The 26,177-nt window shown below is 34.9% G+C and overlaps 1 protein-coding gene across 1 annotated transcript in view; it reads right to left on the reverse strand.

The window, feature by feature from the left end:
* Positions 1 to 26,177, reverse strand: part of LOC116340829 (protein O-mannosyl-transferase TMTC2) — a 133,575-nt gene that overhangs the window by 19,875 nt on the left and 87,523 nt on the right. Inside the window, exon 3 of the mRNA XM_031767528.1 lies at positions 6,185 to 6,271. Coding sequence (XP_031623388.1) covers positions 6,185 to 6,271 — 87 coding nt within the window. The remainder of the gene's footprint in view (positions 1 to 6,184; positions 6,272 to 26,177) is intronic.

Below are 26,177 nucleotides of genomic sequence, written 5' to 3' on the forward strand. Positions count from 1 at the left end.
CAAATATTCATAACTGTCATCGTAAAATCGATTGTGCATAGTTTTATAACATCAAATCAAATATCCATCGTCTTTCAATAATAAAATAAGTTATTGAAGTTGATAAGTCTCTCTCTCTCTCTCTCTCTCTCTCGTTCGTTCACACTTTTAAATGCTGTTGCATGCTGCCTGGCGTAAATGTAAAGGAAATATTAAACCAGAGGCTCGTTTGTAGAAGTAGCAGCAGCGGGGGCAACGTTTCAACGAAATATAACGCGACCAAACCTCCAAAACCAAACACAAGACGCTCAAATTTACACACGAAAATGTTCACGAGCAAGTTTTTCATGTTATACTATAGTTGTTCGTGTTGTTTAACTGATGTTTTCACTACTGGCAAAATCATGCAATATACACTTTTACGCCAATGTGAAAATGAAATGAGGCGACGAATGGAGTCGTTTACGACAAAAAGGTCAACGACGAATTATTTATAAGGGAAAAATTGCACACGTAAACAACCACTTTGACATTTGATGTAGTAATAAGAATTCATTCATTGCAACCGGGTACAATGTTTTCAGCGACTTTTCAACGATGGCATTGAATATAAGCGAAATAATAAAAAAAACGACAACACCAGCTACTCAAACATTCACACTTTAATCAGATTGCAATAAAATACATTCTCGTCAATAAATTTAATTAGGTAAATGTAAATTGGTCTCGCACACAATTTGAAAAATTATCATCAGAGAAACAGTAAAACTATTATTACCAGCGACCGTACTAAAAAAGCATTTGAACTTCACACAATGATTGAACGATGTTTCACAAAATCGAGTTGAATACAGTTTTGAAAATTTATTGAAAAGATTTGTAAAAGCTACAGCAAACATTTACTGATGCCCAACATAATACCGCTATATACTTAAATTGTGTGTATGTGGCATCAAGTGCGCTTTGTGTAATTATTAGTGTGTTTTGTAAATGTGTCGATTATGTTAAATTAGATGCACCTAGTGAGCGCAGTACACGCAAACACACATACACACATGCACTTTGTGCCACACTTGAAACCATAACATAATTTATTAGTTGGTCGCCTAGTGCATTGACTGCTGTGTCTGTTCGGGGTGCCAATATCGATGTGTATGCTTTCTCTCCGGATCGGTTCAACATCAATAGATTTATGCATTGAAGGGCAGCATGGAATTTAATATCACATATAAACGTTGGAGTGCACAATTATAATGGCGACTTAATGAATGTTTTACGTATTAAATTGCGAAATGTGCCCACTATTAAAATCAGATAGATAGAGAGAGAGAGAGAGAGAGAGAGAGAGAGAAATGAAGCTTGTGAGATTTCCATGAAATTAACTGCTTGAATTCCTTTAAAAATTGCGATTTTCCACTATTTTTTTTTCTTGCTCTATCGTCTGTGTTAAAAATTAAATGTTTCTATTTGAAAAATGTCCGAGAATGGCAGACATAGTGACAAAAGAAATTGGTGACAAAAGTGAAATGTATGTGTTCCCGAGATCAAGTGCCATTCGATCGTTTTAAAACAAATTGAAACAAAAGAAAAATTGCAGTGAAATATGTGTTCAATTTCATTAAAATGGAATCCGAAACGTTATCGAATGAAATGAATGCACACAGAAAGTACAAAAAAATATATCACGAAAACTAAAATGCAACAAATAAACAATATATCGCACATAAATTGTGTCAAACCTTTGGTGTGCGCACATTCTCATCCGTTCGATCTGAGCATTATTATTATTGGACATTTGGATTCAGATCCAAACACACAATACATTGTTATATTATTATCGTGAATCGAGTGTTCTATTTCAAATTGGTATAGAGTGCAACGATAAACATTTGAAAAATGCTACATTGTACATAATTGACGTTATTGTTTAACAAATTGAGAAATTGAATATTGCAGTAGAGTCACCCATTGAATAAACAGAGGGCATAACCAACAGAAAAACACCCCTGAAGCGTTCGCTAATAAAATTCGTGGCATTATCGCGAGACAGCCAACAACGAAAAGAGAAAAAAAAAAAACAATTGCACACCAAACCAAATGCAATGAACGTACTTTTTTTCTTCTGGTGGTAATAAAACCAAAATTATTTCACTCTATCGAATCGGGTCGATTCAAGTATTCGCTTCAAATCAAAATGGATTTTAAATTTATTGATTGTTTTATTTTCATAACGTGCTATAAAAGAGTGTTTCGTAGAAATGCAATAAAAAGTGATAAAAGAAATTCCAATTTCCACAGAAGTTTCCGTGTTTTTTTTTTTTTCAAAAAATGCATCATGATAGAATGGCATCTATCTCCTCTTATTGAGAGGAAAGTAAAAAAGCGACAAGCAACATTATCATTTCCCATGAACATTTTCATTAAAATAATGAAAATTGAAATAATTGTATGAATGGGCACATTGCCCGTTGGCATCGTTTAACAGCGATCCATTTCGCAATTGCTCATTGAATGCACATCGAATTAATCATGATTCAATGTTATTTTTTTTTTTGGCCCATTGTATTTGCTGCTAAACACTAAGCACATTCCATATGTGATTTTCATTAGGCTAAATGCTATATTAAATATGAATAATTATTGCACATGCTTTCATTTTTTTACGGATCTTTTGTATTGTAACATACTGTCGAAAATTGTGCGCGTATGAAAGCTGAACGCGGCGCGTGGTGGTGCTGCAACGAAATGGTGTTTCTCTCATTTGTTTTCAAAATATCATAATAATTTCGGTTGAAGCGAAAAACTGGTGAATTCATTGTGCTTCATGTTACTGTTGTTGTTTCCTATTTGTTTTCTCTTTTTCTCTGGAATGCATGTGTGTGTGCAAGCATTTCGCGTCCGCATTTGTTTTGTTTTGTTGCATGTGCAATGACCGAATGCGAATTTATGTGTTTTATGACTCCGGGGAAATCATAAAATGAATATATTTTGCGCGTTTCACCGTATACTTTGTTCCAGCCATGTTTTTGGGTCGCTCATGGCTAATATGCTATTACGATTTTACACCGTTTGCACGATTGCAAAGGATGGACGATATAGGATGTAACACATCAGCGTACAAAAGTGTACTATTCACACAGCGAACCATGAGATTTAAATTCGTTCACACAATTTCATGTTCTTTCATATATAAAATAGTATAAGCGTTGCCGCATTGCTGCCAGCCATTTCAAAATGTACATATACCCTGCAAAACCATGTATCTCCTTCTCTTTCTCTATCTCTCCCTCTCGATCGCTGGATTCTTTAATTTTTACGAGCAAATGCACTAGCAGTCTGACTTATCCAAGTTGAAACTGAAAAATAGCATCACATACACATTTGGAAGAGGCATTGTTGTTTTAACAGCGTTAGAGAGTGAGACAGAACTAATGCAACAAAACATTAAAACCGATAAAATTGTATAAAATGCTAGAGCGGACCACGCGTGTCACTAACTCAATCTCTCCTCCTCCCTCTCTCTCTCTCTCGTCCTTTCGTTATATCCTTAGTCCTGCTGAGCAAGTACATCGCAAGCAAACTCAAAATGTAAATGTTTCACCGGGGCAATATGTAAATATTGCGCGCCTGTGATTGCTTCACTGCGCTTTCATTATGTAATCGTCGCCGGAAAATGAAATATATAAAGTTTTCATGTGTTGTTTATTGGTTTCGAAGCAAACGAAAGAGCCATCAATATGTTACGGTCGTTAATTAAAAATTATTGCACATGGCGCAAAAACATAAACATCCTAATGAAAATGTGTGCACAGACTGCTTTTTCCAATGTGCGTTTGTTGATGATGACTATATTGTACATAGATTTGTATATATTGGTTGGATCGTATGCGAATGGCCCATTTGCACTTGGACTACAAGAATGAGTCGTCGTTCATTCACTTTGCGCACATACAATGTAATAATTTTATTGGACAATTAAATCCAAACGAAAGACATCAAGAGGAACCAAATGAAGCATAGACTCACAATATCAATGACATGAATTGTGTATATACAGGCATTTATAGTGGCCAAACAATGTACAAACTGTTTGTAAATTGCAATGCGTTGGTGTTGCAGCCAGCATCAGCGTCGCTCTTGATTCGATTTTATTTCGACAATGTTTTTCTGTCACACGAATATCGATTATTATTCGATTGAAGTTTTTCTCGGTCCGACACACAACAATCGTAACAAACCAAAAAAAAACGAAATGGTTTTTATGGATATTTTATAGTGAAACAAAAATTCGCTATTGCCGGAGCCAATACAACAAAAAACCAAAATAATATTGTAATAAATCGAAATCGATTGGATGGCCAGCCGAAACTCATTTGTTCTCGAGGCGCGTTTGAATGTGTGCGCGCACTATGTATGTGGGGATATTTGTGTCATGCGATAAAGTGAAGCGTACAAATTTCGAATTGTATTCAAGTGAGGGTTGAAATTGTGAATATTATGTGTTATTGCCACACTTCTCTCTGAATGCTTGAACCTTGTTTGGTTGAATTCGAATCAAGAGTCGCCTCAACATTTCATTTCATTGTGGTAGATGGTTTGGTTGGTGGATTGGTGACATGTGACATGCTGATATTTGTGAATGCATTCATTGCATTGTTTGCATTAAACAATAAATATGCAGTTGTTGTCGCACCATTAGATCGAAAATTGGTCACGTGTTCTTGAACGTTGTTATAATGAAACTGCGTCATTGTACGTCATCGTCGTCTCCGTCGTTTGCCATCACCATCATCAACACACCACCGTCCTCGTGCATCGTCGATTGTTGTCATTGTCATATTGCAAAACCAAATATATGGATAGAACATTAAATAGTTGTATGCCTTGATTCCGCTGGTTTTTGGGGTATCATTTTTATGTGTGAACACTAAGAATTTCACTTGTAAAATGCGCCATATCGAGAACCAGAGCTGGCGGTTGAACGTTTAAGTGAAATAATTTTGAACCGAAATATATAATAATAAAATCGTCAGGGGAACGATTCAAGTGGTCTATTTCGATAAGCTATTTTCAATCGGTCATCACCGAATGTGCGTTTATTTAGCTGTATTTATTTACAATATAAACGAAATACCTACCAAATTACACACAATCCCGTTGTAACCGAAGCAAAATTAATCTAACTTATTGACTTTGGTTCATTGTTCGCATCGTAAAGCATAGCACTCTGTATATTCGGAAATATTTGTACAGGCACATCAATGCTTTTGGCATGATTGATTTTCCTTTGCAAATGTATCAGCATGAAATAATTCCGCACACGCCGATAATTTCATGCCCGTGCAAGTGATTAGGTGACGCAGTAAAAATGATGTTGCATTGTGTGTATGTGAATGCGTTCCCCAGCATCTTTTGTTTTGAAAACCCACCAATTTCAGATCATGCAGCTTAATTACACACGAGAAATCAATTAAAACGTATGATTTAGCGAAAATTGCGAACGGACAATGACTTTCGTACACATATATTTTAATTAAATGATAGGTCCGATGTGTGTATTGAAAAGCAAAACTAATTCAGTTAGACCAAACATGCCATAAATCACGATGTAGCAGTCATTGATAAGGCTATTGATGCATATTTAATGAAATCATACGCCATAAATGAATGAGAACCACAAAAAATGTGTTTTCTATCTGATATTAAACTTTTCATTTTATCGACGATTCAAATCACCGTTTCATCGCATTTAATTTTCATTTTTTTGAAAAATGGGCGACCAGAAACTTACGCGATAAAAACACAGCGAACAAAACCGACAAACAAAACTTTACAAGTATGTGATAATGAGAAGATAAACAAATCGGCAAACGATTTTTATTGCCGTTTCATCTTGTCGAAATGGCAAAGTTAAAGCTATAAAATATAGAAATGTGAATAAATTGGTGGAAAATGTGTCATCAATTTCGATGCGATAAATGCGAATATAAAAACAACTGATGAAATAAACGCATTTGCTTTGCCATAACGACAGTAAAAAAATGTGCTTAATGCGTTTCTTTTGCTTTTTCAAATTCTACGCTAGTCTTCGTATTTCACGTTTCCATCGTGAATGAGCAACGAAAAATCTGAGCTTTAAAAGACATTGAATGCATTGTCAGAAGGAGAAGAAAAATAAAGAGAAAATGTCACAGACGAAACTTACCTATCATCATAAACGAAGCCCGCATCCAGGGTGTTGAAGTAGAGGACAAACGCTAGCGCACAGCAACCCAAGCCTATATAATCCATGCTGAAAATAGAGTATAAAAGAAAGAATAAAACATGAGAAAACGAGCAGAAACAAAAAAAAATGTACATCTAGCAATTCAATCATGAAAAATGTATGAAGAAATGCTATAAATGTTGAAGTGAGACGGTAGACAAGGCATGGACAGAAATAATAAAATATAATATTAAATAAATATAACGCTGTGAATCTTAAAAATACTTTTCGATTGTGATTCGGACAGAGAAAAGTTTCCATTGCCGTCTCATTGTTATAAGATACGGCCAGGGGTGATTCAAATTCAAATCAATCGTGTCGACGAAAAAAAAAACACATACACACATAATCGTAAAATGCTTGCCATAATGTCAAGTCTAATGAAAATGATGAAATGATATTCTTGGTGTTTGCTGGATACATATAATTTTACACCTAACCGTATTGTGCACAGACCTAGAACGAATACATATATAAATAGGTATTCGAAGGTATGAAATGCTGAATTCTAGCTAAGAAAAACGAAGCTAAAAGACCATTTGAAGCAATAAATTTTGACGTCGCTGTCACGACATCGACACTTCTCACGGACATTTCGTTTTTTGGAAATTATTTTAAGAAAAAAGGGAAATATAAATGCTCATTCGACGTGACAACGTCTTCATAATTCGTAAATTGAAAACGTTTTCGATGGTGATGAAATTCAAAGCCACACAACCATTGGCATTTGTTATTGATTTACAAGCACGTACTGGTGACCTAGAAGCACGAATCATCACACCATTTTTCTTTTGCTCGTTTTTTCCCTCTCGTTTTAAGTTGAAAATAGAAGAACGTCGACACAAAAAAAATCCTAAACGTTTTCTTCGATTTTAACGTCATAGCGTTAAGCGCTTCGCGTATACATTTGGAACTTTCTAGCCAAAACATACAAATGTTTGACTGCTTGCTGAATGTTGTGCTGTGTCTTCATTTTCGCACAAGTCGTCACACCGAAAGCAATCTCAATTTTCGAGATTGTTTGTGAATGCCAAGCCAAAAGAAAATCCTATCCGGCTCCCAATATTTCAGTGGATGACATGAAATCGTGAACGCACAAGCCGAGACACCGAGATGAAGAAAAAAAAATCTTGCAACAACAACTATCACTAGCAGCGAGTACACAATGAACGAGCTAAACTAAATGGAATACATAGCAACAGCACAATCACTGACTCTGATCGAGATGATTTATGTTAGTTTGGCTTTTTGACAGTCACAACTTTCTACATTAACACAAAAGACAGCCAGAGAGCGAGAGTGCGAAATGAAATGCGACAACAACATTGGAAGAAAACTTCATTTTCTGGTTGCGCTGTTTACTCTTCGGCGTGGGCTGCAAAATATGGCTATTGTTAGTGCGGTGAACGCTAAACATGGCTGGTTTTTTTTTACTGCTCCGGTTTGCTACATTTTCTCGTCCATTCGCTTTTGTACCATTAAGTTTGCCTTTACAATGTTTGTAAAAACAAAACTTGGGATTTTGTTTGCGAACATTCACTTATACACAATTCAGCATTGCAAAAAACACACACACACACACGACCCGTTCACTGTTCTAGGAAAAATATAAAATCAAGAACAAATATATATGTCAACGGGACAAGACGTCCCATGCAACAGTATCCAAACCATTTTGCTAATAAAAACAAAGGAGTCACAAAATGAAAAGGAAACAAGCCTTGGCAAAGACGCGTCCAACTGCAAACAATTTTTCTTTGGCAAGTCGAAGTCACCACGATTTTGATGGCGATAGCAACAACAACATAGAAAACCCAACGGCAAATTCAATATTTGTCTAATGTTTGGAAAAATATGGAAAACTAGTGACAGCTGCTTGAAAGATTGCATTGTTTTCGACGACGCCTTCCATTATTATTAAAATGGCAATAGACTTTCGTCGCACTGATATAAACTATTTTGTGAAGAAACTTCGTCAAATTGAAAAATCGATAAAATTCAAAATTGAACGATATCCTTTCTTGTTATCTTGGCTTTGGTGTTTGTTTTGAATTTGTTTTTTTTTCGCATGAAATTCATGCCAAAGTATACCGGATACGATGGGAAATTGTATTGTTTTTTTTTCTCTCATGTGTTTGTTTATTGTTTGATTTCTCTTTCGCTCTGCTTGATAAATAATAAAAAGTCGCCTACCTCGAGTTATTCATCAACTTGTCATGTCTGTAGGCCTAAATCTGTGAGAAACCCCAAGCAATCACGCAATGAATATAACAACATAATCATCCATTGTGTGAAGCGTAAATTGACCAGCTTTAACTTTTCGCACTGAATTATCTTGGTACGCATCATCATTCAAATAGAAAAAAGAATGTCGGAAGAAATTGATTAATGTTTTAGCCCAACACAATTCGTATGGTTTATTGGCTGCTTTCATTCTAAATAAAACAAATTGTTGGGAGCGCTTTTTTCGTTCAATATAAAAGAGAACAGAATTGGTTCATGTTTTATTTTCGTTTCGATTGTAAGGTAGAAAAATTGGTATGACACTTCAAAAGCTTAACTTTTCCACTATACATTTGAATTGTTGAGCGTTGAACATACATTTAATCACGTGCATTCATTTGAAAGATCCTATTTTTTCTAATTTTTCGCTGAATTTATTGTAGTGTATGTGTGTCATTTTTCTTCTCCGTAAATAATAAGTTAGTGCCAAACAATGGAGGAAAACAATGTATATAAAAAAGAAGCGAACAAAGATATAAAAATTGCATAAAGTACACTTGAATAGGAGTGAAGAAACAATATGCATCACGCGTACGTGAACAATTGCAGCAAAGAATGAAAAAAACAACTTTTTGTCAAGATCGGCGCAACGAACAAAAAACCTGGGCGCAAAAGTCAATTTGTACTTGTGTGTTTGCATGTGAAGGAAATAAAACACGTAAAAATGTCAAAAAGTTGTTCGTGTCGAGTGAGCAAGGCGCACGAATTACGGTGAGTTGATTATCAGACAAACGTTGTCATATATGAGGAAGATAGAGAAAAAAGTGGCACGTTTATAATTTCAGTTCGGTAATGCACAATGCCGCTACACACACAACCGAGATGAAAGAGAATAAAAATAATTCGGTATGAAAGTAAACTGACTGAAAGGCGAATCCAGAGTATTAAGGTGATTTTGGGTTTTCTTTGTTTTCATTTCTGGTTTTTCTTTCAGTTGAAATGCATTTCTGGTGTGCATGATGCCGTTGTTTGTGTATATTTCACCAGCTTGCAAACGGTATGTTTTTGCCTAAGCAAGGCATCAGAATGCCGTTGAACCGAATGTGCTGTTAAACGAAATGTTTACATTGTTTTACGATCAGAGTTCAAATTCAGCATCAGCTCTTGCCAAGCTCTGGCTCTTTTTCTCTCTCTCTTACATGCTCCCTTTCTCGTTCTCTCATTCCACATATGTGGTGTAAACAAAAACTTCTCCGATTCACTTGCTTACAAAACGCAAACACACCTCGCTGGAATAATAACAAGGCACAGCCATATGCATCATGAATTTCTATGTTCTGTTTGTTATTTTTTCGATTATACAAATGAGAATGGCAAGAATGTCTTGTAGAGTGTACGCGATAGAAAATATACAGTGTAGCGATGAACGTGTTTAAATCTTCAGCCAACAACATGATCTCGACTTTGAATGTGCGCGCTTTGAATTGAACATAGACACACACACCGACACACATCGCATACCTTGTAAGCTAGAAATATGGGCAGCAGTATAGTATACCAGTGTAAATTGTTATGTGTTATGCAACAGGGGAGTCATTGCATTTGCCAATTGCTAGCTTCAAATTGTAGGTTTGTGGCACTGTGAAAACTTATATCTTTTCTTCGCAATTGTAGAAAGGCCATTAGGTTAAAGAACTGAAGCGTACTGTACAATATTAAAATCACCTTGGCTCATCCCTTTTTTATCGTTATATCTGTGCGCCGCTAGCATTCAAACCAGAATTCTTGCAGGCATTGCTATGTCACCTCACAAACTCGGCACGAATAACTACGTGTTCGAGTCGGAGCTCATGTGACGCAGAAACAAAAAAAAAAATTATTGTCGTATGTGCAGAAAAATTTGCTTTGGCATTGTTGCTCATTGTTCCGATGCTTTTTCTTTTTTCATTTCGGTCGTAGTTCGAATAGTTTCATTCTTTTCGATTCTATGTTTGGTATGGTTCGTGTCATGTTCTGTTCACCAATTTCTAGTCTTGGCTTTGCAAAATTGCGCACAAGCATTTTTTTTCTGCTTGCCACTCGTACGGAATGCGGAAGAATCAAGCGCATATATAAAAAAAACTTCCTTGTTACAATTCTCTCCATTTCTATCATCAATAAAAAAAACTTCAGGTAACACCTTAAATATGTTACAAAGCGAAATAGGCGAATTCATATTCACAACTTATACAAATACCTGACAATTCTGCGACACACGTAAAACGAAAGTTTTATTGCTCTTACAACTCTGGCCAACTAAAAGCTATGCCACATAAATTTAATAAATAAATAATCGCACAGAAATGTTATAAACATTAGATTCTATATTGTCGATAAATCATGTCTCAAAGAAATATGTGGATAGAGTCATTGAGCAAATAAATGGTTCAAATAACATTCAAATATATAATTTATTTTTTCTCATTTGAAAAAGGTTATCGACAAGAAGCTAAACTCCGCCAAGCAATCACAATCAAATTGGATAATTGTCTTTGGACAATCAAATATTTGTATTCGTGGAAATGTAAGCAACGAGTAGCTCCCTTCGTCATTCAATTTAAAATTGAAACAACCATTTACAGTTTAAATTATACCAAATTCTTGCTACTTCGAATTCAAAGTTCAGAATAAGTGAATGAGAATGAGTGAATTGTGGCCCCAAACAATACAATTGGATTAAAATGACTTCATGAATTATAAATCACGTGACGACCATCGGTTACATAAATTCTAGGGGGTAGATATCAATCATGATGAATTAACACAAAAAATGAAATCAAATCTTCAATCAATTTGGCCATATAGATATTTATTGATTTTTAAATTATTGAATTTTAAATGAATTTATACCAATTTTTAAATATTATGTTTAAAGTGTTCCAACTCTGCTATTCACAAGCCTGCATATAATGTCAAAAATATGAACAATGCAGTCATATTAAATAAAACAGCTTGGATCATTTTCGAAAAATTCAAGTCAGGATCCGCTTGTGGCTATATAAATACTTATATTTAAATAATTCAGACACCGTTTTTCAAAGCAATATATGTGAGGTTAAAAATATCAAAAATCAAAATATTATTAATTAGAATAATTTTTAAACTTTAATATTTTGCTCCTCACTAGCTCTGCCTCCTTAGTGCTTCTTCGGCCCTCTGAGCGCTTCACCTCACATATATTGTTTTAAGAAACAGTCTCTGAAATAACTCAAGACCAATACATAAATTCTCTGAGAATGTGTGCATCTCATGCTGTATGTATCGGTTTTTATCTGCGTTAGTGGCGGTCGAGTGAAATTTAATATGGAAAAAGCAAAGGTTCGAAATGTGTTTTTTATTGTTTTGGACAGCATATTTTTGTTACCAAGTCTTTCAAAGCTTGTCCGAGTTCAGCCTCGGCCTTTGAAATAGCTTTGTTGCCCTGGATAAGAGGATCCACCTTTTGACTATCCAAAGAACATTGCTTTTGAGCAATTTCGGCAAGACAATGAGCTAAACGTGCATACGAATCACCCAATTTACATACATCCTCAGTTACACCTGCTTTCTGTACTAACTTTGCAAAAGCCTTCCATTTAGGGCCACATAAACAAGCAATATATTGGGCTAATTTCGACTTGGCACTAGCAACAGATTGTAATTTACGTCCTACAGCGCCAGAAGATGAACTTTGGCAACTAGCACACGTACAAGCCAATATTTTATTATAAACACAAGCCTCATCTCTTTCAGCTTCGGCTAATTTATTAAGTGCTTTATCTAGCTTAGATATTTTGGTTATATCCAAATCACCACAATCAGACGTTGCTTCTTTAAGAGCCTTAGTTACACCATTCAGGGCTGCATACTTAGCTGCTAACGCTTTCTTTAAATCTTTTAGATTACTCAGTATACAGTCCAGAGCAGTTTGTCCACATGACGAACAGAGTTTTTCAGCCAATGAATCTATACTTGCAATTAATTCTTTTAAGGCAGCATCCAGATTTTGTACAGAAGTAAGCTCAAACTCACACGTAACTATATCAAAACACAAATAATTATTGAATTAATTGAAAATTCTGCTCTGTACTGTTCTGCTTGAACTGACTGATGATTGAATGATTTTGCCAGTGCGAGCCACGAATATTTATACGAAAAATGTCAAAGAATACATCGAAAAAATTAAAATGACGTTATTATTAATTGAACAATATGTTGAAAAATGGTGCAAGACATTATTTTATGCCAATCCCTTTTATTTAAATAAAATTAATTGAAATAATGAATTAATTATTTCTGTTCGTGGGCTGAATATTTCGAGATACAATTTGTTTGCATTGATGAAATATCAATGAATAACTGATCGGAATAATCAGCAACCAGCCTCTTCGATTTCCGAATGGCACATATTGATTGTGTTGAAAATTTACACATTTGTTAATTGAATGCGAGAAATTGTAAAAATATATTGCAAAAATGATATTTTAGGATTTGACGTGAATTGCCGCAGCCAGTATGTTGGGATATTTCAGATTTTGAAATTGTAATTTTGTTTTGTGCAATTTCACATATTGGCAACAATATTTCATTCAAATCTTACAAAATCTGTTCGTAATCGGCACAATGTAGAATTGCCTGACAACGAAAATATTGGACACCTTCATTTTTTATTGCAAAAGCAACGAACAATATAAAAAATGAGACATTCATTGCAACACTTTTCTAGTGATGTTGATATTGGAATACTACTAATTAAATAAGCAAAATTTACGATTGCATGATACTGTATAAAAAACCTGTTTGTTCCTTGTCCCATAATCCAAATGCATACTTTTGGATTGTGAAAAAAAAATCCACGTAGAATGTGCCTTCGAAGTAACTTTGTTTCTATTTAGCTAATGTAGTTATAATTTCAAATGAAATTCGTATTATCATTTAAAATGGTGTTCATCTTTGTCATAGCACTTATAGAATACATGTAGTCTATAAGTGTACAAACTTATTAATTTCAGATAGTTGATACTCCCATGGATACTCCCAATAAATAAATTGGTTTAAGTTCCATTTGAAAACAAAAAACTAAAAAAAATCGATAGTTCTCCAAGTGACACTTGAAATTTGTGGCCAAATCAAATAACTTCATGAATTTTAAAGCACGTGTCATCATTTGTTTCGATTACATAAATCGATATGGTTCAATACACACTCAAAGACAATGCTCACCATTTCCGGAGAGATCCACACATAATTTGGAATATTTTTTTCGAGCTTCGAGCACCACATTTATTAACAATGTAACATTCATCATGCAGATAAATAGTGAGGGAGGGAATGAATATACATTCGATTGACGACGATCTATAGTTGAGCAACAACAAAAAAAGTATGCGGGGAATCGGGGATAAAATCGATACAAATTTTTCGGATAAAAACAGTAATCAACGTGGCATTGTCGTTCGCATTCAGAATTGAATTTCAATGTGACAGTTGAAAGCGCATAAAAAACACAACCAAGCAACAAACGGAAAATCCGGAGCGTTCATGATACAGATATTGAATCACGGTGTTTTTCGCTTGAAAATCGATAAACGTTTCATTCTAATCATATGTATCAATGTGGCTGTCATTCACACACACACACACACAGACAAACGACTGTTTTTTTTAATCCTGAAAAAGAGACTCTACGGTAAAAATATGGCTTTTCACATCAGTTACAAGCCATCAGACAAATGAAATACTGTTCGAAATTTCATATGATTTCTGAAATGAAATGAATAAATTATTCTAGGTAATTGGCTTTAGCTAATTGCCGTTTGAAATGTTTTAGTTTATTTTCAATTGAAAATCATGCCGCAAAAATCCACAGAACAATGTATTTGAGTGGAAATGAGAATGCATTTGATGAAAAGTGTGTTGAAGCTATGTAGTCAAAAATGAATTAAATGAGAAATTACTGTGATGTAAATATTGATTTTGTTTTCCACTCCATTTGAATTTTCTACTCAATCCATTTCTCTGATTAAAATTTACTGATGGCAACTGCTCGTGTGCATGTACATTTAGCGACAAATTAATTAACTCAATGCATTTTCTCCGTCTGCTTCGGTTATTTCACTTCTTTAAATCGCAATAAAATTGCTCAATTCAAAATCATATTAAAATTACTATAACGTATATGTGCAGGGAGAAATTAATTGAAATTCATTGCGGCTCTTAAGTTTTTCGCTCTCATCATTCAACAATGTGAAAAATTCGAGAAAATAATTATCGAATTTATGGGCAAATCTAAACATAAAAAGCTTTAATGACACTTTTAGCCAATTTTATGCTTCAATACTTTATTTTGCTTCTGATTAACTTCGCGATCAAAGCACTTTTTTTTTATATAGATGAACGTATTCCATTTCTAACCATTTAGTAAATTACATTTACCAAATGAAAATATTCGCTATAAATAAAATGGCATTCCGAGATGTATCTGGTTTTAAATGCCATCTTCTATATTAAACTTTTCGCTTCCAATCAAATTCAACTTGCGATATAAATTAATTAACGGCTGAAGTTAATATTAATTGTCCAAGGATAAATATAAGTCGAAACTAAATTGGAAGAATTGTCATTTATTCAACGGGAGCTGTCGCCAGTCTTTTTTCAAAGGGATCAGACCAACTCTTCCCATGCGGCAAGCAGTTCATGAATGTTAATAGTTGTATAGGTGCAATTAAATGATTTTAAGAATTTCATAGTTTAATTTCGGTTTTTTTGTGTGTCAACTTCTTTTCAAGCCGGATGTAACAAAGTGGGAGATGAGTTGTATGTGAATGCGGTATGCGCGAATTGTGTGTTCACAACATAAGAGGATAGTGAATCTTACGAAGTGGATGAAAACGATTGTCATCATTGAAACTACTTTTTCGTTGAGCATGTAAGAAGAAAGAAATCGTATAGCGGAAAGTTTATATGCAATTATTGCCATAGTTGCAATAAATTAAAACGATGTCACATTAAGCTGTATGCGAAAAGGACTCATTAAATGATGAAACTTTTGTTTTGATTAGTTTTTCGGCGAAGAAATAGCGTACATAAAAGGAGGTTTGTGCCATGCAGCAGAGTGTAAAATGAATGTGCTTGTGATTGTGTGATGTGCATCCATGGTATTGCTGATGCTGCTGTTGATTCACACACGAATACACATACCGCAACCATGTCGAAAGTTGCTTCACGCAATTTGCTCAAAGTACTTGCTCGGCAAAAGCCACACACACATACAGAGAGAGAGAGAGAGAGAGAGAGAGAGAGAGAGAGAGAGAAAGAGAAACATACATTCACACAAATAAAAACCAGGAAAATCATAAGAACTTAATGTGATGGTTCGGGTTGGCAAAGTAAGTTTTAAAAACTTTGTTTGGTTGCTATTGCTTGCTCCTCGAATATCGTTCATTTCATCATCTCGCTGTCGCTCCATTTTCAGCGCAATGACATTTATTTCTACTTCAGTTAAACTTTGATCAAATACATTTCAAGTTGTGAACATATATACACTCGCTCACACACAACAAAGAAATGCAAGAACAAAATTTATTTCTTTTTCTCGAACAACAATTGCTCAGCAATATTGCCAGATGCTGTTCATGTATTTGATAGCTAATGGACGATAGATGACGACTTTTTGCAATTTGTTTGTGTGTGTGCGCATCTTTTTTTGGTTCGGTGTACGTCTCTTTTCTCATTTCTACGATTTGCACAAATGGAACCGCAATAAACGTGCAGTGGCAGAGGAAAAGCCAAAAGTCGACAAACTTGTCTTTAATGAAATACGTTTTCTCGTTCACAACCGATCGAATTGTGACGGCAATCTACCAATTGGTGTGAGGTGGATGGCATAAAAACCAACCAACAGCAACCGATTGCAATATTGTAATGAATTTTACATTTAACTATAACATTGTGTGTTTGTGTTTCTCCCTTCCTCTCTCTTTCGCTCTGCATGTGACTGACTGTTTGTGGCAATTTCATTGTTTTGTCTATACGATATCTATCTCATTCTTATACATATATATTATTTGAAATGAAGCAACTGGACTTGAAAGCTAAATGTGTATTGAAAAAGCCAAGCCTGAAAATTCTCTACCAAATATTCGACCATTTAACATTAACACTTGCGCAAATATGTGCAAAGACAAAACATTATCGAGGCAACTGCTCTCATTCTATCTCTCTCCCCCTTCTAACGCTCTCTTTCTAACCCATCACAAGCGTTGCTACGTTATACCCATTGGGCATCACACAAAGTCATGATAAAACATTTCTCAAATTTATAGTTGAATCACGTGCATCTTCTCTTAATGAGTTTTTGACTTTGAGAATCTCGGGGCCGAAAACTTCAGACTCATTTTCGATTGCATCTCTCTGTCACTTTGCCATCGTGTTCGAATGCGAAAAGCATTGCCATTTTCTTGACTTACTATCTTGTTCCGTCGACCATTTCTTTCGTATATGTATATCAAAAAACATCGTCGTCGCTTTTCTCAATCTCGCTCTCACTCTGTTTTTGTCGTTCATCTCATTCTATTCCAATTACTAAATGCATCGATTCGCGTTTTCCCTGCACAATTTCATTTATTATACAACCCACACATACATTCTTAAACTATGTCATTTTCTCTCTCTCTCCCCCTCTCCCTCTCTACCATTCCTTCCCTCTCTCTCTTTCGTCCTCATTTCGTGGCACGGCCACTGAACGCGATTGTCCGTAAAAATAAAATGCGACGAAAAAAATGAAATTTTAAACCAATATATCGCAGAAATGCAGTTGGGTGCTTGTGTATGCGTGATCGTGCCTCGTCGTATTGGATGACAGTGCATATTTCAATTTCATAGAGCTAATCAGGTGAGTAATTGTACGACATCATACAATTAAATTTTCAAGACGAAGGGCAAACGAAGCAACGTATAAATATATCAACGATGTTGCACGACTTTTATATATATTTATCTGTATGGATTGTGTGCTCTGGAATGAGTTCACGTATGTGATATTTGCGCACAAAAACTTGCAACACGAACATGACAAGCCTTATTAAGCTTTGGCTGATTTCATTCTGTCAGTCGGAATACGTGGAAGGTTGCATGCCAGTTTTAACATCTTGCTCAACGTATTTCATTTAAACGATGTTTTTTCAACCATTCATTTTCCCGCTTCCCTACCCTGTGTGTTCCATCGATCTTTATTTTGTCTCTTTTGCTCACATCACAGGTGAAAATGTCCATTTGAAGCAAACGCGCGCTCTCTTACCTCTTAGTTTGGCATTCATGTTGGCTGAGTGTCGAGCTCTATAATTCCTGGCGAAAATGCGATAATCGTCATGTTGCACTTAAGGCACTATCCGTGCGTGCATTTGCACGTTTTTGCTTGCAATAATAACTCGGAACCACGTTGACACATCATTAGGAAAGTTTTAAACTGGGTTTTGTCTCTTTGTGTGTGTGTGTGTCTGTTTTTCGACCACGAAAAATGAACATTGATCCAGTGATAAAATTGCGGAAAAAGCCGAAAAATAATATTACATGTGATGCACTCATTTTGTCCATTGTTTCTGTTACTTAATTAAAGTTTGAAACAATTTATTTGCTCGACTTTATTTGTTTGAGTTTTGAATTGTGGCTCTCTCTCTCTCTCTCTCTCTCTTCATGCAATTCATTTACACCTCAACACAAAAGTGATGGATTTTTTGTTTTACATCAAAGTACATTAAGTACGTTCTTCACATCATGAAAGTAAACGTAATAATGGCTCCGCTTTTGCGAGTAAAAAAAAAAAAACAAAATGCGAGAATGTGAGATATGCAAACATCAGCGAGAAACTTCATCAACCACAAACGGAATTGATCTCGTCCATCCAGTGTGTTTATTAAGTTTATACATCGTCAATGTGTTGTCTCTATTAATGCTTATCTTGAATATTGCTGAAACCATCATGCATAGCATCGTGCTGCAGCCAATTTGGCCACGCATGAACACATTTTCTATTTGCGTCTATTAAAATGTCTACACCACAAACTATCTAATATTTCATGCATCTATTACAGGAAAATTTACGATATGCCACATAATATTTTCGGTGTGAAGCGTGTAAAGTGTTTTTTCCCCGTTAGCTTCATCTTCATCTTCTTCTTGCATAAGGCAACAAACATACCACTTATCATTTGATTCGTGAGCACGAATCAAAATGGATTAAACACATATGGAAAGCATTCTGTGAGCTCAGACGTACGAACATTATTGTCGAACGTATATGCGATATGTGTGGTATGTGTGCAGGAAGAAAAAGGCGCGCGATTAGGTTGACAGTGCCTGGGGATAATGTTCGTGTTTTGATGTCAGAATTGTTGCCCTCGATATTTGCAGTGACAGCATATTTTCGTCGGTTATGCGAATGGAATGTAACGTAACATAACGAAATGGATGCCTGCCATCAATATATGTTGTCTATGGTATCCAACGTATAATATAGACGGCATTTTGCATGCCTCACAAATATTAATGGCATAATCTTGTTTAGATACACTCATACAAATAGTCAATTTTTCGGTACGGAGCAAACCAATACGGTAAATGTACGCATTTCTGACTAAATTATTATCAAAAATTGCTGAAAATCTCAAGCATCGTCAAACACATCGTAAAAGAAGCAGAGAACGCTTAGATATTTTTATGACTTTACTCAATATGCGACGCACTTTTGCCACTTTTTCTTCAAAAAAAAGAAGTACGAAGCTCTTGTACACACACATAGCTTGAACATCTGAATCAAGTCATATATGCTAGCATATTGTATCTATATGAAATCATAAAAAACATATAATAAATCGAATTCTCCTCTGTATATACTTGCGCATTATGTCTAGCATAACCGGCTAACAGAAAATTCAGTCAAGCTTACATATCAATGTAGTGCAGAGCGAGAGAATGTATAAAAGATATCTTCAAGCTAATGCAGATGAGCTCCTTCCAGAATATATTTCCATTTGCAATAACACAACCTTTAATTATAAATAGCAGTGAACATCTTACGACAATTTCCTTCAAAGCAAGCACACCACAATACTTTGGTTCATTTTGAAGTGTGGCTTTTATGTGAATCAAATATTTTGCATTTTTTCGGCTCGGCTATGTCATTGTTGTGCTACTTTAACTCACTTTTACATCAAGCATGAAATATTTTCCATTTAAACACTTCACAAACTTTAAATATTACTTCCTGATTGCATCCAAACTTCCAATGGGAAAATTTCGAATTTTCACGAGCATGTCAAGATTTGATTCAAACTTATACGTTGCAAACATTCATGGAACAAATAAATTGATTAAATTTTTTTTCATACCATTTGCAACAGTTTAGACAATGAAATTTTTCTATTATTGACACAGCATTATATATGTGTAAGGGTTACAATTTTGATTATCCACAGAATAAAAATGTTCAGGAATAGAGAGAAAAAAATATGACAACAATGCCAATTCGAACTTGGAGATTTCTCAAATGCAAGAAAAAAAAACAGAAAGACAGACGAGGAAAAAGGAGTAAGTGCACCGAAACCATAGCTTGAAATTCCAAGGAAAAACAAAACGAATTCAAATATGAAAATAGTTTCGATAAACTTTTGATATTGTGTATGAATTCCTTTCATTCATACATAAAGGAGATAGCGAGGAAAAGAGGGAGACAGAGCAACGCACGAAGAATGCTCGAAAAGAGACCGGAGAAATATATTTCATTTTTGTGTCTGTATCGCTTAAATGTGGATATTTTCTTATCTCACATTCAGTAAGGCTGTCAACGCCACATTTTCCCTCCAACTTGCCTAAATTTCAACCAAATTCTGAGTAACTCGTTCATTTTTGCGTTCGTTGCTTTCATTCATGCATCCAACAGAGTAAGCGAAAGAAAAATATTGTCATTGCCTTAAAAAATAGCACACAAATAATGGAAAAAACAAAACACGAACGGAGAAAATTGAAATTGCGAAATGACAAAAGCAGAATTATAAAATGAGAAAAACCGTTCCCAGTGCACAATAGCGAATGGCTTTTCTCGAAGAGATTTTTATCTGAAAAGTCAGATTGTATGTGAAATCACATTTATGTGATAAAGAGAAGAAAAAAAAATAGTGCGTTTCATGAAGTAAATGTGCGGAGAAGTGTGCTGGCCCGCAATATGTGCATGAAATCATAATTTTCTCTCTGAATTTTGTTCAAGTCTGACTGAATACAATCTGGCATTGCTCTGAAACAAACATATATGAGCTTATTTGGTTTCAAACATTTTCGTTTCAATTTTATGTGTATGTACAGTGCCGTCAGAAAGTTTGAGACCAAGCAAAAAAATGTCATATAATTTCATACAAATTGACGATTTTTTGGAGCAATATTTAATATATTTCGAAAATAGCTAGACCCATAATTTGTTGTGCACTTATTATTTTATTTACGGAGAGTAAACTAGTGAAGTTTTACCAAAAAATATCTACGCGTTTAAAAAATATCCGAGACTTGCACTTTCAAGTGTGAAAAATGACACATTTTGTATGAAAAATAATCCTTTTTCACACTTGAAAGTGTAAACATCGGATATTTTTCAAACGCGTAGATATTTTTTGGTAAAACTTCACTAGCTTACTCTCCGTAAATAGAACAATAAGTGTGCAAAAAATTATGAGTCTAGCTCTTTCTGAAATATATTAAATATTGCTCCAAAAAATCGTCAATTTGTATGAAATTGTATGAAAAAAATGAGCGTGGTCTCAAATTTTCTGGCGGCACTGTATGTGATTTGTGCATTTTAACCATTGTCATTTTAGTTTGTTAAATATATCTTGATTTTGCAAATTGTATTTAGATATTTTATAGACAAAATCACGTAACCGAATTGAGTTCATCGAATGAAAAGTTTTGACATGCGTTCGTTTGTACGTTAAGTTGACAGCAAATCGCAAATTGGGAACATTTAACCAAAAAAAAACCTTTCGAAAATAAAACCAATGCTGTCGAATATTCGAACATTTGAATATAAAATCCAGCTGGAGCTGGTAGTCGAAAACGGAATATTTGATTGTGTGCGGATTTTCAGCTTCAAAAATATCTTATCGAAATGCAGCAGACACATTGTATGCATGAGACATATTGTTCGTTTTCACATTGGAAATTATTCAACGTACTTAGTATGCAGGTTTGATAAAATTTGGCAAAAAAAAATTGTTACAACGAATGCCAATGTCAGACGGCTTTGATTGAAATTGCTTCATTCCATGTCCGCCATCAAACAATGCGATTGACAATTGAATACACGAAAATATTGATTAATCCGAACAAAATTTATGGAATTTCGAGAGTGAAAATTATTCAAAGTATTTTTTGAAGCACTTTGAAATTGGGTTAAGTTCTTTCAATCGAATACTATCGACAACTTTACATGCTTGATATTTTTCTCTCGGCTGTTTAATAATGCATTAAACGAAGAGACGTGTTTTCCATTTGGCAATGTAGCTTAGGCACAGCAAAACTAGTGAAAATGGTCGAAATGACGTGAATGGTATCGATGTGCTTCGCCAGAAAAACACTGCGTGAAACGAATATTCTGAACTATGGGTACTGTTGCTATCAAACGCAATACCGTTGTGTCAAATTTATCACTATTCTCACAGCGAATATGCTCACATGAACTCTACATTTTTGCGAACCTTACTTATTTTACGGTAGAAAAACTGTGTTAGTCTTGGCCAAAGTCAGCATGAAGCATTCGGGCTTTGAGCCCATTCGGAATGTGTCCAATAGTGTAAAATGTCGTGCTGATCCGAAAATGGAAAAGAATCGAAAAACCAGTAAATCGCTTCTGTGTGCAACACTTCGTTTTGTTCCTTTTTAGCAATCAATATTGAATTCCATGTCGTACACGAACCTACTGAAATATTTACTGCCATCGACATTCAAGTGGTAAAAATCTTTCCGGACGAAATAGTAATCATCACAATGTAGAAAAATGGTTGTTGCTGCTTTCGGTTGAGGTGGTGGGGAAATCCAAAACGAGCAACTCAAAATGCCATGTGAATTTTTCTGAGAAAGTCAATGTGAACACAAGCAATGCTATACTTTCACTATGAAATATTCAAAGCGTTTTTTTCTGCGGTGATTTTTCATACAATTTGATACGTTTCTAATGCAATTTATAGTTGCATGTTTGGTAAGCTTACATACAAATTGTTTGGAAAAATTCGTGGCTCTTACATTTTTTAAAGCGATGCGCTATCGCACATTTTCACCTTTATGAAAAATGCTAGTCATTGAATAAAGTATCTGCAATATTATCTGATTGAAAATATGAAGCATTCACTGACAATCCGACTGTTTTTATTTATTTCGGACAATTATTATCAGCCGACGAAAAAAAAAGTTGTACGACACATAAATGGCATGGATGAAGTTTTAAAACAGATTTTATCATTTTACCTTTGTTTTTTATTGTTATTTCAATTTTATTTACTTTAAAAGATTCAATGACTTTTTTATGAGAGTCTCGGGGACACAGAGAGACAGAGGATTGGAGTGAGGTGTGCAGACGAGAAAGCTTTAGAAAAATGTGTCCGGGATTATTCATCGCATCATTCATTTATCTCTTCCTTTTTGCAGGTTCCGATTTGTGTGTGTGTGTGTGTGACGTTGCTATGATGTTGCTGTTGTTTTTGTTGTTCTTTGAATCAACGCAGACCGTTTCTGTTGAACGAGTGCGCATCAGCGATTTTTCCATTGAAATTCTTTTTGCAAATGGTAAGCCTTTAAGCTGTACATTACTTTAAATAAGGGTTCTCCGTTGTGTTTTTTCTCATTTCTTTCATATTCACGCTCACATTCACTCTCTCTCTCTCTCTCTCTCTCTCTCTCTCTCTCTCTCTCTCTTTCTGTCTATTTGTGATTTTAATGTTCTTGTATACTGAATGGACCGTAAGAATTGTCGTTTGAGTGTATATTAAGCTCGAATGAATGCAACGAAAGGTAAGCCCTTCTTCGTTCTCTTTCTTTGGTTCATTTTTTTCTTCTTCTATTTCACTGGCTTGTTGTCGTCCAAACAGATGCTGGAAAATTACGTACTTGTACCAAAGAAAACAATGAATGGACAGTCTGATGGTAATAATTAAAACGATGGCGATGGCAATGTTTTTTTTTTACGGACAGAGTTTGCATACTTCTAAAAAGTTTTTGGAGCAGAAAGTATTCTTTCTCCATTTTTAAAGACTACTTAAATTCATCGGAATATTTTTCTCTCATTTTCACAACAACGCACACAATGAGCAACGAAATGCCTTAAAATACCTGGTACAAGTACTTAAGCCAAAAACTCAACATCTTCGGTGTTCAGTGTAATGAATATGCCTGGTTACGTTTAAAAGGAAAAAGCTAAAAACACAACAAATTGCTTTTGTGGGAACAGAGAAAAAAAGAATTAAGTTGACGACTTAATTTTGCTAAATCTAATTTAAATTGCAGCATAAGATTCATCGATTTAGCCAAGCTGTTTCACATGCACAACACTCTCCAAATGAAACATTTTGCGGACGAATTTTATCTTCAAATTTGAATAATATTTTATGTTGCGCTACGTTTTCTGGAACGGGAACGTACATATTTTTTTTCTTCTTCTAATGGAATCTAAACGTATTCCAAGAGTTATAATTTTATGTTTTGCGAGTATAATTTCAGTGCTTTTCCGGTACAGACGGTGATTGAACGGTTTTTCTACGTAGTAACTAAGCCACATACACATTGGATGCAACACAGATCGTCCAAATGGCAAAATCGTTTAATATTCATATTTCTTAGACGCCCAAAAAAGTGAGCCCATTGAAAAAGATAAGAGCAAAAGGTATGCCTTGGCAAGTAAATATGGCAACGTTCTAGTTTGTTGCTGCTGTTGCTGTTCTAACCTATATCGATTGTCTTTTCGAAACGATTAGAGTCGAATTTATTGTCGGACGCGCACAAAGGTCAATAAAATAAAGATAAGAAAATTATTATAATCCCAAGTTAGAGAGAGAAGGCTGCAAAGAAAAGGAGAAATGCTGGCAACTGTAAAAAACCATTCGAACCGTTCACTGAATTTCAACCGACGGTACGGTATTTTTTTTTGGCACAACATTCTTGGCTTGTTCAATACTTCGTTTTGGATGGGGGTTTTTTCTCTGTGTGCGCTCGTTTATCGTGAAGTGTTTTTGATTTTTTTCCACCACCCCCATTCGGTTCATGAGCTCGTTGATGTTGTTTAGTCTATCCGAATTGGCCTATTTCAAAATCGACTATTTTGGCATTTTCACAAAGACATTTATATACGATGCCAGCCCAAAACTGTGAATAGACGTGAAACATAAAAATGAAGTGGAAAAGGCGGCAAACACGATAGCAAAAAGAAATTAACCGAAATGACTTGAAATGATAAAAGTCACAACAAAACGACCAAACAACGTTATGAAGCACTGCACCAAATGTGGTTGTATTACGCTTTCGGTGAATTGTAGACGGAACTTTCGTGATCGAAAACCAAACCGCTTAGTGTATGTATTGAAGCGATGCCAATAAAGCCGGCGATTATTATACGTGCCACCGCAAAATACATGCCACAAACAGAACCCAATCTATATGTATATTGTGTATTGGAATTTGGATATTGCTGCTGTACACAAGCAGTATACCACATCATCTTTGTCATCATAATGAAATTTTCACCTTCGTTTCCTTTGTTGCGGTATATCGATACAATGAACGCCATGGCAGTGTTTGTGTGTGGTACCCTTGTATGCGATTACTTCTATTACAGCTATTCTATAATAACGTTTACATGTACGAGTTTAATGTTGAAAAACGGTTACTGTACTGCGAATTTCAATTATTTGCATGATGTTTATATCGTGTTGCCCGTGAAAAGAACCACACACTAAAAAAGGTGTAAAATTGTGGAACTCATTTTTTGTTGCAGGCACACCCGGTAAACTTAGCAAGCACAAAGGCTGATATGTAATAACAACCCACATACACATACAAAAAGAACTAAAAGTGGAAACGATAAATGAAAATATAATATTGGTTACAATGAAAACTCATTAAAAATAAATTACGAAAGCGCGTTTCCGTTCACAGCACCGAGAATTGAAAAAGTGATGGAAAATTAAAAAAAAACCAACATAAAAACGTTAATTTTGCGATTTATCTAAAAAACCATTTTTAATGTAGAATATCAAACAGACTTTTATATATTATAAAATTATAAATCGGCGTCATACATTTAATATAAATCGTCCTTCAACCATCACATAAAATTTTAATATCTATTTTCATGCCAAACATTATTAACCCAGTTTTAGTGTATCTAACATAAATATCAAAATTAATATCCGGTGTACAAAGGTATTATTATTATGAATGATAGGTACAGGTTGGGTCGGTTTTGATGAAAAAAAAAAAATTAATTGCGCTCTTTTAAGCTTCTCAAGTATATATGGCATTTTTTGGGGAATTTTGATGTACGTGCACGCTTATTTTGACAAAGGAAATTCTCTTGCCTACCCATAATTGCGTGTTTTCCTTTTTTTTCTGTTTCGCTTGTCAACGTTGGGAAAACCAGTTGGGACACAATTTTTTTTTT

The sequence above is a fragment of the Contarinia nasturtii genome, unplaced genomic scaffold (genome assembly GCF_009176525.2).
Source record: "Contarinia nasturtii isolate CC-2019 unplaced genomic scaffold, AAFC_CNas_1.1 Cnas_scaffold_695, whole genome shotgun sequence".
NCBI lineage: Eukaryota > Metazoa > Arthropoda > Insecta > Diptera > Cecidomyiidae > Contarinia > Contarinia nasturtii.